General features: G+C 37.3%; 2 protein-coding genes across 3 annotated transcripts; one reads left to right on the top strand and one right to left on the bottom strand.

The window, feature by feature from the left end:
* The first annotated feature begins 236 nt into the window (after positions 1-236).
* On the top strand, positions 237-2,861 carry LOC130976370 (uncharacterized). The gene is made up of 2 exons (XM_057901221.1): positions 237-921; positions 1,003-2,861. The coding sequence occupies exons 1-2, from the start codon at positions 237-239 to the stop codon at positions 2,859-2,861; spliced, it is 2,544 nt and encodes an 847-aa protein (XP_057757204.1).
* Positions 2,862-5,131: 2,270 nt separating this feature from the next.
* LOC130939255 (AUGMIN subunit 4-like) lies at positions 5,132-14,225 on the bottom strand. Of its 2 annotated transcripts, none has more exons than XM_057867376.1 (14): positions 13,967-14,225; positions 13,009-13,234; positions 12,860-12,907; positions 12,286-12,411; positions 10,516-10,857; positions 10,294-10,393; positions 10,123-10,171; positions 9,391-9,484; positions 8,866-8,937; positions 8,722-8,780; positions 6,162-6,230; positions 6,027-6,078; positions 5,719-5,796; positions 5,132-5,465 (listed from the first exon to the last, which is right to left on the bottom strand). In XM_057867376.1, exons 2-14 carry the CDS (start codon positions 13,135-13,137, stop codon positions 5,388-5,390), a joined length of 1,296 nt encoding a protein of 431 aa, XP_057723359.1. In that variant the 5' UTR covers positions 13,138-13,234; positions 13,967-14,225; the 3' UTR covers positions 5,132-5,387. The 2 variants fall into 2 exon arrangements, with proteins under 2 accessions (XP_057723359.1, XP_057723365.1); XM_057867382.1 differs by having other exon boundaries at positions 13,009-13,199.
* Positions 14,226-15,815: the final 1,590 nt, after the last annotated feature.

The raw sequence follows: 15,815 nt of genomic DNA, 5'->3' as shown, positions 1-15,815 counted from the left end.
TCGAATTAGGGTTTTTTCTTGGTACTAAATCGAACCAGCCTGGTTCGAATTAGGGTTGAAGGTAATTCGAACCAAGGTGGTTCGAATTATAGAGAGAGAAGGTTTGCATGTAATTCGAACCGGGCTGGTTCGAATTACACCAATCATAGTTCGAACCGGCCCGGTTCGAACTATGTGTGAGACTGACTGTATATATATGGTTCCAAACGTGAGTTAGTCTCATTAGAGGGAGTAGGATGGCTAGTGAGGAGAGTTTTGTGGTTTTGGTGCACCACAGAGGATCTGTTAATAGAAAAACTCGTTCCGGAGTAAAGTTCACAGATAAGAATCCTCTGTGTATTGTCATAACATCTACGACGAGTTACGATGACCTTGTTAGCGCTGTGCTAATGAAGCTCGGTCTGGACGGTGCGAAGCGGGTAAAGAAGTTTTTCTATCGCATTCCAGTCACGGTGCTACAGAATACGGTGAAGTATGATTGCTTCACGATTAATAATGATGCGGACTTGCAAGTAATGCATCTCTGTCGGCGGCAGTTTCCGGAGGTGAGGACACCGGAGTTGTTGGCCCGGCTGGTTGATGTTGTATCCAGCTCCAGCGGTTCGAACAGGAATACGAACACTATAGCGAATGCAGCAGGTTCTAGCTCCCGGCCTGCCGTTGCTTCCTCGTCCGTCCCTGTGTACGAACCAGTGGTCCAACATGTCGCCTCCCCATCTTTCGCTGTTGACCTCAATGCCACCGAAGGCGACGAGGTAGTGGAAAGGGAAAATTTGCCGAACGCTTTACTGGGAGTTGCACCTGTTGGCGTAGGAGACGGGTTTTTGGACGATGAAGACGAGGATGACGTCGAGCCGGATATGATTGACGATGATAGCGCTGATGATATTGGAGCGACTGGGCCTGCATTGGAGGTAGGTGGTTCTAGCTCTGGCACACAGCAGTATCCACCACATTTTTCCTCGTTGGACTTGGACGCCATGTGACATGAGGGGGTTTTAGGGCACGCTGTTGGATTCGGAGCTAGAGATGCGGAAGGGACTACTGGTCTGACAGAGTTCCAGGTTGGTCAGCAATTCCAGGATAAAGATGAGGCCCTTTTAAGTGTGAAGACTTACAGCATCCGGCGAGGGGTACAGTACAAGGTGGTGGAGTCCGATCACCGCCGGTATGTGGGCAAGTGTTCGGAGTTTGGGAACGGGTGCACATGGTTGATTCGACTGAGTCTCCGGAAGCGCAAGGGCATTTGGGAGGTCAAACGGTACAATGGACCTCACACTTGCCTGGCCACATCCATCTCGAGTGACCACAGGAGTTTGGATTATCATGTGATTTCCGCGTTCATTATGCCAATGGTTAGGGCCGATGCATCCGTTAGCATCAAGGTGCTCCTGAACGCCACGGCAGCGCACTTTGGTTTTAGGCCAACTTACCGGAGGGTTTGGATGGCGAAGCAGAAATCTATTGCCCTCATATACGGTGACTGGGATGAGTCCTACGACGACCTGCCTAGGTGGGTCTTGGGTGTCCAGCTGACGATGCCTGGGAGTGTTGCGGTCCTGAAGACGAGCCCGGTTCGAGTTGGAGGACAGGTGGACGAATCTCAAGCGTACTTCCACAGACTTTTCTGGACGTTCCCGCCCTGCATCGAGGCATTCCGTCATTGCAAGCCGCTAATCAGCATTGACGGCACACATTTGTATGGGAAGTATGGGGGAACGTTGCTCATCGCGATTGCACAGGATGGGAACTCCAACATTCTACCTGTGGCATTCGCACTAGTAGAGGGTGAGAATGCGGAATCCTGGACATTCTTTCTCTCGCACCTTCGACAGCACGTGACCCCGCAGCCCGGTCTGCTGGTTATATCGGACAGGCACAACGGCATCAAGGCTGCGCTTGAGGCGCCTGACGGCGGTTGGCTACCTCCATCTGCGTACCGTGCATTCTGCATACGACACGTTGCGGCTAATTTTGCCCTAACCTTCAAGGGCAAAGACCCTAGGAGGCTACTAGTGAACGCGGCGTATGCGAAGACCGAGGTTGAATTTGATTACTGGTTTGATATCCTGCGATCTGAAGATCCGGCGATGTGTGAATGGGCGAACCGGATTGATTACTCGTTGTGGACTCAGCATCGTGATGAGGGGCGGAGATTCGGTCACATGACGACGAACATCTCCGAGTGTGTGAACTCTATCCTGAAGGGGGTCAGAAATCTCCCTGTAGCATCCCTAGTGAAGGCAACATATTGTAGGCTTGCGGAACTGTTTGTTCGCAAGGGGAGAGAGGCTGAGGCCCAGATGGGAACAGGACAACAATTCAGTCAGCATTTGGTGAAGTGTATTGAGGCCAACATGAAGACGGCCAGGTGCTTCACGGTGACGCTGTATGACCGGGATAACTCCGAGTTCACTGTAGCAGAGACAACTCCGACTGGTTCTTTCTCCTTGGGTACTTACAGAGTATCACTTGCCTCTCGGACATGTGACTGCGGATACTTCCAGGCTCTTCATTTCCCGTGTCAGCACGCACTTGCGTGCTGTGCATACTCACGGGTCACCTGGACCTCTTACGTTCACAGCGTCTATCAGATTAGCTCGGTCTTCAATGTGTATCGGATGGGATTCACACCTCCCATCCCGGAGGGCTTCTGGCCACCTTACGACGGGCCCACGGTGATTCCAGACCCTGCCATGAGGCGTGCCAGAGAGGGTCGTCCTAGATCCACTAGGATACGGACGAATATGGACGAGGCGGATCCGAATCGGCCAAAGAGGTGCGGCCTATGTCGCCAACCCGGACACACGCGACGTAGTTGCCCACAGGTTGGAGGCTCGTCTCAGACAGGACACCATTAGTATGCATGTTGTTAGTGTTAGCATTATCTACATTAGTGCGCATCTTGCTAGTATGCATGTTGTTATGTATTTTTTTCTTTAAAGTTCAATCATGTATGATAGTGGTTTCTACTTTTTTTTTATGTTATAGTCTGTTTACCTATGTTTTTTTTTATTTCTGTTCTGGGACATTCATTTTGTATGATCAATGAATCTTGAAACAGTTTTGCGTTTATTTTTTCTAATTAAACTGTTTCCGGGTTGGCGACATAGGCCGCATCTCTTTAGCCGATTCGGATCTGCCTCGTCCATAGATACGCTCAGTCAGCCTCACACATAGTTCTATCATTGGTGTAATTCGAACCAGCCCGGTTCGAATTACATGCAAACCTTCTCTCTCTATAATTCGAACCACCTTGGTTCGAATTACCTTCAACCCTAATTCGAACCAGGCTGGTTCGATTTAGTACCAAGAAAAAACCCTAATTCGAACTCACCTGGTTCGATTTACTAAGAAATACAGTTCGAACCAACCTGGTTCGAATTATATAAAAATACGATCTGGCTTATTGCTGAAACGATTTTTACTTTGGCGTATTTACGTAATTTTTTGAGCCTGTTGGCTTAATATGGTTTTTTACCCTAATATCTATGTTTATTCTTTTCCCACCATTTTATTCCTTCCCCATCATGCAGATAACGATGACATGGATGAAAAATAAGTCGAATCATTTCCCTGAAGCTGACGTGTAGCTAAACTTACATGTTGCGCCCACACACGCATGTGTGCTCTGCACTCATACGACCCCTCAGCCGTACAATTCAACACGAGCATGGCATATCAGTATCAAATCATAGCAAAGCTAATTCAGAAACAAGTCACATTAACCACAATTTCTCCTCATGTGATTACAACTACAACTGCAAGATACACAAACCATTAAATAGAATTCATATATCTTAAATATACAATTAAACACACAAGTTGTGCAAATAGTCCAGATTTTTATCATTAAAGCCGTTGTTAAATAAATTAACCTTTCAATTTCGGGAATAAAAGTACTCACTTTTATCCTAAAATAAATAAAGCTGTGTTGAAACAAGACAGGAAGATTTGCATTTTAATGAGGCTTGCTAATATGTGTTTTAAAGTAAATTTTAAGAATATCATAAAAAATCATTTATTAAAAGTTACTAGAAAATAAATTATTTTATATAAAAAATTTTGAAAAAAAATATTATTATATTCTTAAAATATGTCTTTAGAAGTTAGAACACAAGATAATTAAATTCTTAATTTTATTTATTGAGAATGTTAATTAAAAAATATAGAAAAAAAACTTAAAATCTCTACTTTGGAGTGGTAAATAATAATACAATAATATAACCTCTCTTCAATTTGGTTTTTTAAAATTTCAATCCCCAACTGTGGCCTCTGTAGATAATTTATTTTTCTCCAAAATTTAGCTTATTGGTCATTTCTACTGGACTGTCACTTTTCGAGATGTCACTTTTCGAGATGATGATGTGGATGATGATGCTGATTTGGTTCATTAAGATGACAACATTTTGAGTTGGAATCTTGTGTTTGAAGCAATGGGGGACATGAGCCTACAATAAATACTTGAAGACAACAAAATAGAAAAAGAAAAGAACCTGCAACTACAAGAGGTGGTACAAAGGGTGGACCAAGTGGATCTAAAGCTTCAAAAAAAAGGAAAAAGAAAGACAGTAATTGTGGAAAAGGAAGAAGAACCAAAATTTGAAAATGAAGAGAATTCTGAAAATGAAGAAGAACAAGAAGAGGAGATTCAATTCAATAATACCGAATCAGAAGATAATGAGGGGCAAGGGACACAATAATAATCGTGTTAATTTGGATAAATTTGATGAGAGCTTGAATATAGATGATTTATAGTTTTTAATTTTTTATGTTTTATATCTTCTATTTTATGGCTTGATTATGACTTTTGAATTATGCTTTGAACTTGATGTTATATTTATTTGCTAAATTTGCTATTATATTTTCTATATTAATTAGATGTTTTATGACTAAAAAATTACTTATATAAATAGATTTTATAATTTATTATATTTGCAATTTTTCTGTATGTTTTTTTTTATATCTATGTATATTTTTTAGATAATCCGCCATTTTTCGCAACGCCATCCACTATAACTTTATGGCGGATTTTTGACTCATCGCCATCCGCAATCAAAAACTATGTTATGCCCGTGCTTATAGATTCTTAAGCAACCACTATGAGCAACTAAAAGTGAACAAAGTGATCTAACGGTAAAAACATCATTGTCATTAAAGTACAAAAGTTGTGTTTCCCCTTTCTACAAAAATTGAGAGTCATTCCTGGGAAATGTTTAAAGCACACAAGTTGAAAATTGCACAAAATCTTGAGAAGATGTAAGACATCATTCTAAATCATCGGTGACAAGTAACAATCACTGCAGTCATAACCAAAGAATATACACTTTTTACCATTTACAGAAATCAAACCAACCACTGTTAAGAGGCCAAATGAATAAAAACTCCTAACTGGTGGTGTTATCTGGTAAACGTTTCAGATCCATTTCAACTTGGTGGATTGTCCATTGCATATTCTCCAATTTCTGCACAACACCAATCAGACAATTTAAACAATATCATCGCTAAGGAGTATTGATATGAATTTTAGCTCCTGCTTTCTCAGAGTTTCAATTTTGTTCAACAGACATATTTCTCCTACAATTTCTTATTGCTGCCCCGAATTTTGTGATATATATATATATATATATATATATATATATATATATATATATATATATATCTTAATCTAAAAAATGTAAATATAAAATATCATAAATTTTTAGCAAAATAAATCACCTTTACAATGTCATGATACTGCCTTGCAATGTTGTCAAAGTGAGGATCAACACCTTGGTATTCACGCAAGCGAGTTACCTGGTAAAATTGCCAGAATATCAACCAACACAAATATGATGAACAACCACAACAATGGAGGAAAAGACAATCCATAAGAGTCATGAACATAATACTATATGACTACCATTTAGCTGCAATCACATTCTGAAACCATTTAAAAGGTATAATTAAAATGAGACCACAAGCTAGGTGTTTAATTTCCAAAATTTTCAACCATGGAACTGGAGACATAGGGAGTAGGAACATACTACTTTATTATACGCAATCGACGCTTCTTCAGTTGCCTCAACAAGATATTTCCTGAGATAAAAAATGGATAAAAAATAGTTGATTAATACTATATCAAGAACTGCTTATGAACTTACAGAGGTCATCATCTGTACCTTATCTTATGAAGCGCAGGTATAGAGTCCTTTGTATAAGTTTCAAGCAGGAGAATATGTTCCAGAACCCTGATATGTAATGGCAAATATATCTTTTATTAAACAAACAACTTTCTACCAATAATAAAAATAATAAAGTTTAATTTACTTTGGAAAACCTCTCCAGTTTCACTTAATTTTCGGTTATATGGGTATCGATTAAACATTTCTAACCAATCCCGTATACTGTACAAATGTTTTTCATTAAGTACGTTTAGATTAAAAATAGTCATATACCTGCATTCTACGAAATTTTTTACAGTATTGGATCTTGATGACAATACTTTTTAAACTAGAGGGACCTGGTTCAGAAATGTTTGTAATATAAAAACATGATATAAATATTTATCTATAGGTACTTAATAGAAAAATTTAAGGAAATAGAGATTTGATTATAAACTTTAAATACAATAACCTATTTCAAAATTGGCTGAAATTATAAATACCTTCAAAATAATTAAACCAAAATATAATATGGAATACAAGGCAAACCAGCTATTCTGTTAATTGAAATTTATGTCATTTTTAACTTTTAATGTTTCGAAATATCTGTTCATGTACAATATTTAGCTAACATTAATTTTTGAGAAATGTTAGTGATCCTTATTTATTTATTTATTTATTGTCTTATATTTGAACCACTAAAAGTGTTAGCTCCCTAGCATTCCCATTATTTTTTTTGAGTATATACCCATTTTAGTCCTCAAAGAATTTCAGACTGGACACTTTAGTCCCCAACTAAAATTAATTACTCGATTGGTCCCTAACAATTAACTCCGTCAGTCACTTAGGTCCTTTACTCCGTTAATTCTAACAGAGGACAAAATAGTCCCTGACAACTCTAACAGGGGACAAAATGGTCCCTGATCTCCTCTGTTCGGAAACGACACTGTTCTCTCCCATTTCCATCATATCTCGCATAACACTAACAGTCTAACACTATAACTTCAAATTACACAATGCACACTCTAAATTTAATGTCCACAAGAAAAAAAAATTTCAACTTATTCTCAACCAATTCATACTCAGGAAACTAATGCCTATGTCTCTCAACTAGTTGTCGTCTTCGATGGATCCCATGAATCCAGACAGCAAGTCTGATTTGTTAACGTCCTTCAGCTTCTTCTTCGAACCAATGTTCAGTAATCGCTTCAGTTTCCATATGAGCGGCAACGGCGACATTGCTCGTTGTAATAGCTTGGATGCGAGGTCGAAACTGTTTGCCAACTTGGACTATGGGAAAGAAGGAAAGAAGCATTCGGTGTCTATTTCAAATGAGAATTTGCATATGATGTCGAAGGAGAATCTTCTCATGATGTCCTAATGTCTAACGGTCTATATTGCTTGCTGGAGAGTGGAGAAAGGCGTGCCCTTGGAATAGTTGTGGAACTTGGTCTTGAGGATGTCGCGGACGTTGTCGGGGTTGGACGTGATGTTATCAAAGACGTGCAAGTGGATGCTTTTGGTGGGTGAAGTGCAGAGGAGATGAATGTACCAGTCACAAAGATTTAGGAAGTGTGTGGTCCATGACATGTTGAGGTAGGTGCGACACGTGTGACAATTACACTATGGCTTAATCTTGGAGCTAAAGAGGAGGAAGGAAGAGATGGAAAAGAAGATTGTGAAGGTGAAGAAGGAGAGTATGAATGTTAGGATTATGCGAGATATGATAAAAATTGGAGAAGAACAGTATTGTTTTCGAATAAAGGGATCAGGGATCATTTTGTCCCTTATTAGAGTTGTCAAAGATCATTTGTCCCATGTTAAGAGTTTTCAGGGACCATTTTGTCTTCCGTTAGAGTTGACGAAGCCAAGGACCTAAGTGACTGACGGAATTATTTGTTAGGGACCAATCGAGTAATTAATTTTAGTTGGGGACTAAAATGTCTAGTTTGAAATTCTTTGATGACCAAAATGGGTATATACTCTTTTTTTTTTCATCCATTCATAACCCTTGTTCAACAACATGCACAACAGATTCTGTTGCGGTTGAACAGCACGCAAGAAGGTTCCAAGGTACATTGAGGCACAATGGTGACCGGCACAAAATGCAACCACCTGGTTTGGCTGTGCAGATGAAGGCGACCACAGGGTCATCATCCAGGAAACACACAACGAAAAGAGCCATTCATGGTGGACACTAGTGGAAACACAATGAATAGTGGCAGAACAGCAAGGTGCGGTGATGGGAGCACAACGTGGAGTAGAGGCTACCAGAATAGTCACAGCAGGGGAAGCACCAAAAAGAATGTTGGAGAAGTCATCAAAGAAATAATGTGGTGAATAGCCAATCATGGAATTTTAAAAAGAGACCGAATAAGGAAATTTTATAGATGAAGACTAGGAAAAGCTGAATTTCAAATGACCCCTACCAAGAAAATAGAGTTGCAACTTGTCTTTTTACCAAATGACTCACTTCTGTGATTTTCTATTATCATCTTATCATTTCAAACCAAACCCTCAAAGCAAATTGATATTGGATAATCATGACATTGTAAAGGGCGTATTTCAAAAAACAAACCTCAATTTTGCACTCATGGTCTCACATCTTTTACAGAGCCACGTCTTCTGCAGCTCATCCTACAAATATATTGCCACATTGGGAAAAATCAAGATACAGCCTTAACTATCAAATCATGGATTTTATCATATTATAGTCACTCACATGTTTATGCTGATGATCCAACTTCAAATCCTTAACAAGTTTGATAAGCACTCCAAGTATCTGCTCTAAGACCTGACAGAGAATAATGTTGTTAGAACTGGTATCCAATTAGTACGGTAGAGAAATGAAAGAAAATCCACTGTATAGTGTACAACTCTAAGAAAACTTGAGAATTTCTCCTCCCCCAAAACACGCCTATTCACCAGACATAATCCCTCTCCACCTGATGAACTTCCTTCAATTCAACCCCAACTACTAACTAACTTTCCCGCTCAAACTGTGATAAATCAATGGGCTCATGTCAGTTGAAACCAACATCCACCCCTTTTTCTGTTTTGTCAAAAACAATTTTTTTCAATATGTAATCATCATGAGCATTATGCCAAAAAGCAAATCTTAAACACTCATACACTCTCCCTTCCTCCCTCCCTCTATAATGTGTGTGTGCACACAGACTCAGTAGAGCTATGGAAAATGTATCTGTCTGCAAGAAAGATGGTGGTTGTAATAAATGCATGTGTGTACATTATAATATTCAGCAAATTTCCTATCTGCAGAATATAGATCATCTCGCAGTGCAGCTTCTTCTCTTTCAATCTCCTCAATCAACAGTTTGACCCTGGAAAAAGAAGTGATATGAAGAGCATGAAGTCATAATCATGGATATGTACAGTATGGAACTTACATATACTGAATCAAGCAATCAACATATTAATGTTATGTTACTCACTTCATATTAGAAATTTCATTCAAAGCATGAATGTTTCTGGTTAGCATAAGACATGAGTAATGGCAAATATAAGCTATGTGATCACCTAGAAACCTAAATGAAACAGATTATTTTTAAAGGGAATAAAAATCCTCTATATTTGTAGTGCTAGAGAAACCAAGACTTGCATAACATTGATACTTGTTACTCAGACCATCAGAAGTAAAACAAATATTGAGCATTGATCATTTCATTAACACAATACAATCATTACATAAAATGTGATTGATATCTAACTTCGTACAACTTCTTTAACAAGTATCTAGACATGACTTTGCGGGCCACTGTATAATGCCAAGGTCGACTGTCTATAAAAAAACTAGCATGTCCTAACTCTGATGACATACGATTCAAACAAGGGTTTAGATATACTTGTAGGTCCAATATATAACAAATTGCTTTATCCCATAAAAATGATGTTTTTTAGGTAAAAATCAATTCAGCTTGCCAACTACTAAAAGAATTAAGGTAATTTAATGAGATCAGACCTTTCTGGAAGCCGAGAACTTGAACTTTGAATTCCTGATGATGAAGAATCTGAGTGAAGAGAAAAGGAAATCAGCTGCAAAAAAATCACATGCCGAACCACACACAAAAAAAAAATATATCAGTTAACCTCAATCCCTATATAAGATCAGTAATATGCTGGTCAAACTTACCATTGTCATCCAAAACAAAGGCATTGGACAATTTATCACATTTCAGTTTCAAGTGGGCCTCTATCTCACGTGAGAGTGACATGTGATATTCTGTCATATCCTAGAAAGCGTGTTTCATGTGTCAATAAGGAAAACATAACCAAGTGAATCACATCAAAATATAACCTATCATAGAAAGTCCTTGCTTAGAAGCTGATTTTCATATTTTGCTAAATAGCATACCACAGATAATGTTGTTTGTTGATGTTGAGTTTGCCGTAAATAAGCAGGTGTAATACCAAGAAAACGATTAGGTACACCACCAACTGCAGCTTCCCCTGAATCCATAGCAGCAAGGGAAGAATTAATCCCAGTAACTGAACTGTTTGGAGTAGCATAATTAATCGAAGTTGTGCTTGAGTTGTTCGTGGTGCTGGTGTTGGTACTGTCAAGGGAGCTTCGAGACATTACACTCAATTTTTCAATATCCTCAGTATGGACTTCTCCATCCTTGGAGATAAGAGGTAGTCTCAACCTTTGGGCTGCTTCAGCCACAACCAATTGATGCTCCAAAATCTCATAAACCTGATACAGATGGATATGTAACTTTTTTGTTAACTCAATGAAACATATTCTATCATAACATGACAGAAAAATATAGAAATGTTTCTATAAGAGCTAAATAAGTCAAGGTTCAATTTGGTCTCGGAAAATGCACACACTCTTTATTTTAGTACTTTAAATAAATCAATTATTGAATCTCTAATATTCCACAAGTCATGTAATGTTGACCAATGGTGTGGCATACACCACATCATCAATCAACACTACATGGAAAGCTATGTGACATGCTGACATGTCCTTTGATGTGACACCTCAGCAAAATATGACTGTTGACTAATCATATACTGGCCAAGGACTAAAATGATCTATGAAATATAACTTCAGTACCAAATAGTTAATTTTGAAATTTCAAAGACTAAAATGAAGCACACTTATAATGTTAAGGTTCAAAAATATATTCTTAGGTCTATTAAAGCCAACTACCAAAGAAGCAAATCTTTACCATTGCCAAGCAAATATTAATCCACAGGAAACACATTATTTAAGCTAATTCCTCTGCTAACAATAATGAATAGTATCAATAAGCAGAAGATAGACCCACATCTCATTTACAAAAATTCAAAATATTAGACTCAGGCTTTATTTGCTAAACAAACTGAATCAAGTAAAAGACTACCAAATGAAGCTCACGAAGAGGTGGTATATCTATCTTCTATTCTTCTATTATATATAATGGGGATATGGGAGAGACTTTGTGCATAACTTTCTTCCTAAAATACCCTTCATTTTATATAATCTACAGCAAAGAATTTTTTTGGTTACACAAGACCTCTTGATTAGAGTGTAAGCCACTCACCATCTTAACTAATTCCACATTTGTTAATTTTACACACATTTAATAAATAAGTGGGTAGTGTCTATTAATACACTAGTTTATTGTAACTCTACATTCCAATTTCCAACAAAGAACATTGGTAACTAATGCCTGAAGACACTTTCCACCTCTAATAAATTCAAGAGTGATTTTCAATCTTACATAAATGTGGCATTGCAAATGGGATAAGGGATAAATAGCTACTAGTTGTTCCAAAATCCCCCATCTTCTGTTTAATTATATTGAGAGCTTAGACATTATAGCACCTATTTCCTCATTTACTTGTGAAAGAACCTCTTAGATTAGAGCTAGGTAATTTCATGAAGAACTCAATAGTATCTTTTGTTATCAATTTCATAATACCTAAATTAAAATCACAGTATCTTAATTATACTGATATTCAAATATCAACCCCTGTATCCTATCATTTAAGTTATGATAAGAAAGGAGACAATTCATGTAACAAACGATTCCCATAAGGAACAATTTGGTAGAGTGCAACCGTTTTCTCTGTATACATAACGTAAAATATTACAGGACCAAAATTGACAGAGTTACAATTCTAATAGTTGTACCTGAGGGGAGTTCCTTAACCCAAGCTGAGGATAAAGACCGCCAGTATCTCGAAGTCCACCAAGGCTAGACATTGAAATGGCTTGCTGATACTCTTCCACCATAGCAATGGCCTCAGAATATATTGCCTGAAAGTGTAACCAACACACGGTATCAGAACCACATATCAGTAAACCCTAATGCATCCTATCATGCTAACTTTTCTCATGATTATGACCATATCTTGCGGAAAAAGAGACAAGACAACCCTTCCAAGAGTTTGTGGATCACACCATCCAAACATTTAGACCCAAGTCAAAATTGGTTTTAGAAAAAATCTCAATAGCCAGAATTGTTTGCAAGAAATCGAGGACAGGAGCAACATAGCAGAATTAATAACCTTTAAATGAATCAGATTGAATAGGTCATGCCACTATGTCAGTCAACCACCACCAGAATTTCAAAAAACAGAAAAGAAAAATGAATATATTATAACAGCTTCATACTATTGCTATTTTTTTATTAATCATTTTACAGATACAAATATCATAGAATATAGAACTAAAACCCTAATTCATTCTATAGAAAACACTTTACCATGGCTTCCAAGTAACGCAGTCTTTCCCTACACATTTCCTCTCTGGCCTGCAAATCCATTCAGCGAGTCAATACCAAAGTCAAACATTCGTCAAAATGAGTCAAAAAATGTTTTGAGTTCTTAGAGAGAGAAAAATAGAGAGAGATACGAGTTGGAGATCGTTGTAGAGAGGCTTAGAGATGAGAGATCCATCAGGAGCCAAGCAATGGCGCTCCAGCTGATCAACGACCTGTGTCACATCAGCAGGGAGGTTCTGGCCGTGGAGCCCCTTCACCATTGATGAGTTCAAAACAGTGACGTTTTGGTGGAATCGTGGGCGCTGGCTGCTGCTGCTGCTGGCTGAGAGAGAGGGGGAATGGGTTTTTGGCAAGGTTCTGAGAACCGGACCGGCAAAAAATCATCAACAAATAATCACAAAACACTAAACCTTCACCCAGCAATTACAAACAAAGCCAGCAATTACAAACATTAGCACATTATAAAACATTCCAAAACACAAAACCTTCACCGAGCAAAACCAGCAATTACAAAAACAAAGCCATCAGTAAATTTGAACAAAAATTTCAGACTAAATCAGTAAGTTTGAAACAAAGGAGTTGGAAGAAGATGCAGATAAAATAAGTCAGCATCAACAGGAGGTGCAGTTACTACAGGAGAAGATTAAAGAACACTTTGAGGCTGGCTCTCATACAACTCTCACTGTGACAGAAATGGCAGAGAAGATTGATGAGCTGGTCAACAAAGTGGTCAGCTTAGAATCCGCTGTTTCCTCACAGTCAGCTCTTGTAGCGAGATGGAAAGCACAAACTGATGAACTTAATGCTCTTATTAAAGTTTTTGACAAAAATTTTAGACTAAATCCAGCAATTACAAAACAGTAAAACACTAAATCAGACTAACAGAGCCAGCCATCCATAAATTTGAAAAAAACAAAATTTACAGTCATCACCAACCAGCAAATACAAGACAGATCCATCAGCAACAGGCAATTACAAAAGATTACAAGAAAAATGGAACAACCATGATTAAACAACAATTTCAGAACTTCAAATGAAGAAGAAGACCGAACATTCAGAAATTAAAAGGAAGAAGCGGAGGCCACTAACCTTCGATGGACGGCAACCGGCGACCCGACGGCGAGCTACTCCAAGCCACGAACAGAGAAGCCAACGAAGATGAAGACGACGTGTCGAGCTACCTGGGTTCTTCAAAACGGGGAATAGGAAGAAGCGGCGGCGCTGAGGACATGGGGACAGCGGCGGCAATGAAGGGCCAGGGTTTTGCACCTTTGCTTTGCTTCAGAGGTCTCAGGGAGTGCACGAATTGGGGGAAGGGCGGGGGGTTGGTTGGTTTGGTTCGCGAATGGTTCTGTATTTTAATTTTTTTTTTTTTTTACAAATAAACAAAATGGCATGGTTTTATTCGAATCGGTTACCAATCCGGTCCAACTGTCCGTTTTTGACCGATTCGACAGTTTTTAAATGGTGCTCTTTCTAACGGTTATAAATAGGAGACCAGATTTCGGTTAAATCGGTTCGACCGACAATTTCGACTCGATTTTCAAAACCATAGTTTTTGGCGACAGAGTCAGAGAGTGAGAGAGAAAAAGGTGGCGGTGGGGTTTTGTGGGTTATGTTTAGTCGTTTTCTATTATTTTTAAAAGATTAATTTTTATATTTTATTTTAAAATTAACATCAAAATTCTTATTTTAATTAGCTCTATCTTATTTTACTATAAAATTTACATTTCTATTTTTTTTATTAAAATTTGATTTGTTAATTAATTATTCGCTAATTTTACGGAGTTTATAGTCGCCTTGTCCTATTTTAAAATGGATAGGGACCGAATTGGGTGTTTATTCAATATAATTCATTTTTTACGAAAGACATTAGCCAGTATTTATATTTAATAATCTTATTTTTTTTCAATGGAGGGTTCCACTAAAAACTAATTTACAGTGTCTATCACTTCCTGCAAAATTGCTATACCAAACATAAATACAAAATGCCATATATCAATCATAGTTATCAGAATTATACCGGATCAGCCGATTCGATCAAATAATCAGTGAACTGAGAGTCCAGTCAGTTCGGTTTGTTATTTGGACCGTTCTTGTAATTAATCCGGTCAACAGTAGTCAAATTCATTAAAAATCAAACGGTTCGTATCGAACCAAAAGCGATCAACTGTTGAATCCGCACCTCTACCAGTAAACGCACAACATGTGGAACACCGTAGGATATCAACTATGAAAAGCCTCCAAAAAGAAAGTGCTAGAAAAAAAAAAACTTTAATAATATCATGTTGTCACCAAGTCAAATAACTTTTCGATATATATAGCACTAATAATTATATATATGATATCAACATATTTGATTGCCACACATTTTTTTTTTTATATACTTTATATCTGCTCATAGTTATTATAGGCATCTTATTTATTTATATATATATATATATATATATATATATATATATATATATATTATGTCTTATTATATTTTATATATAATTTAATTAAATTAAATTTAAATGAAAATTTATTTTTTTATATTCATATTTAATTATGACCGAATCAATCGATTCAAATTGTGGCTTATTAATTAAACTAATAACCCAGTAATTTAGTTATATGACCAGATTAATTACCAGTTTGATTCTGATAACTATGATATTAATAGGAACTAAGAAGTCTAACAAACACATTTTTATACATAAGGAATAATTTTAGCTTTTACACCATAATCTTGGCTAATTAAAGTCATCAGATTGCAAATTCTAAGCAATCATAAAGAAGGTTAAATTCATAAAATTTAATAATTTATCTAAAATATCCATTTGTATTTATTTAAATCGAATATACAGATATGATGCAACACGGTTATTATCCATACTTATAGGCAAAAAATTATTATCAAGTATTATTGAAAATAAATTTTCTTAATTTTTTTCAA

This window comes from Arachis stenosperma, chromosome 1 (genome assembly GCF_014773155.1).
Source record: "Arachis stenosperma cultivar V10309 chromosome 1, arast.V10309.gnm1.PFL2, whole genome shotgun sequence".
Taxonomy (NCBI): Eukaryota; Viridiplantae; Streptophyta; class Magnoliopsida; order Fabales; family Fabaceae; genus Arachis; species Arachis stenosperma.
This window is presented reverse-complemented; position numbering and strand designations above follow the sequence as displayed.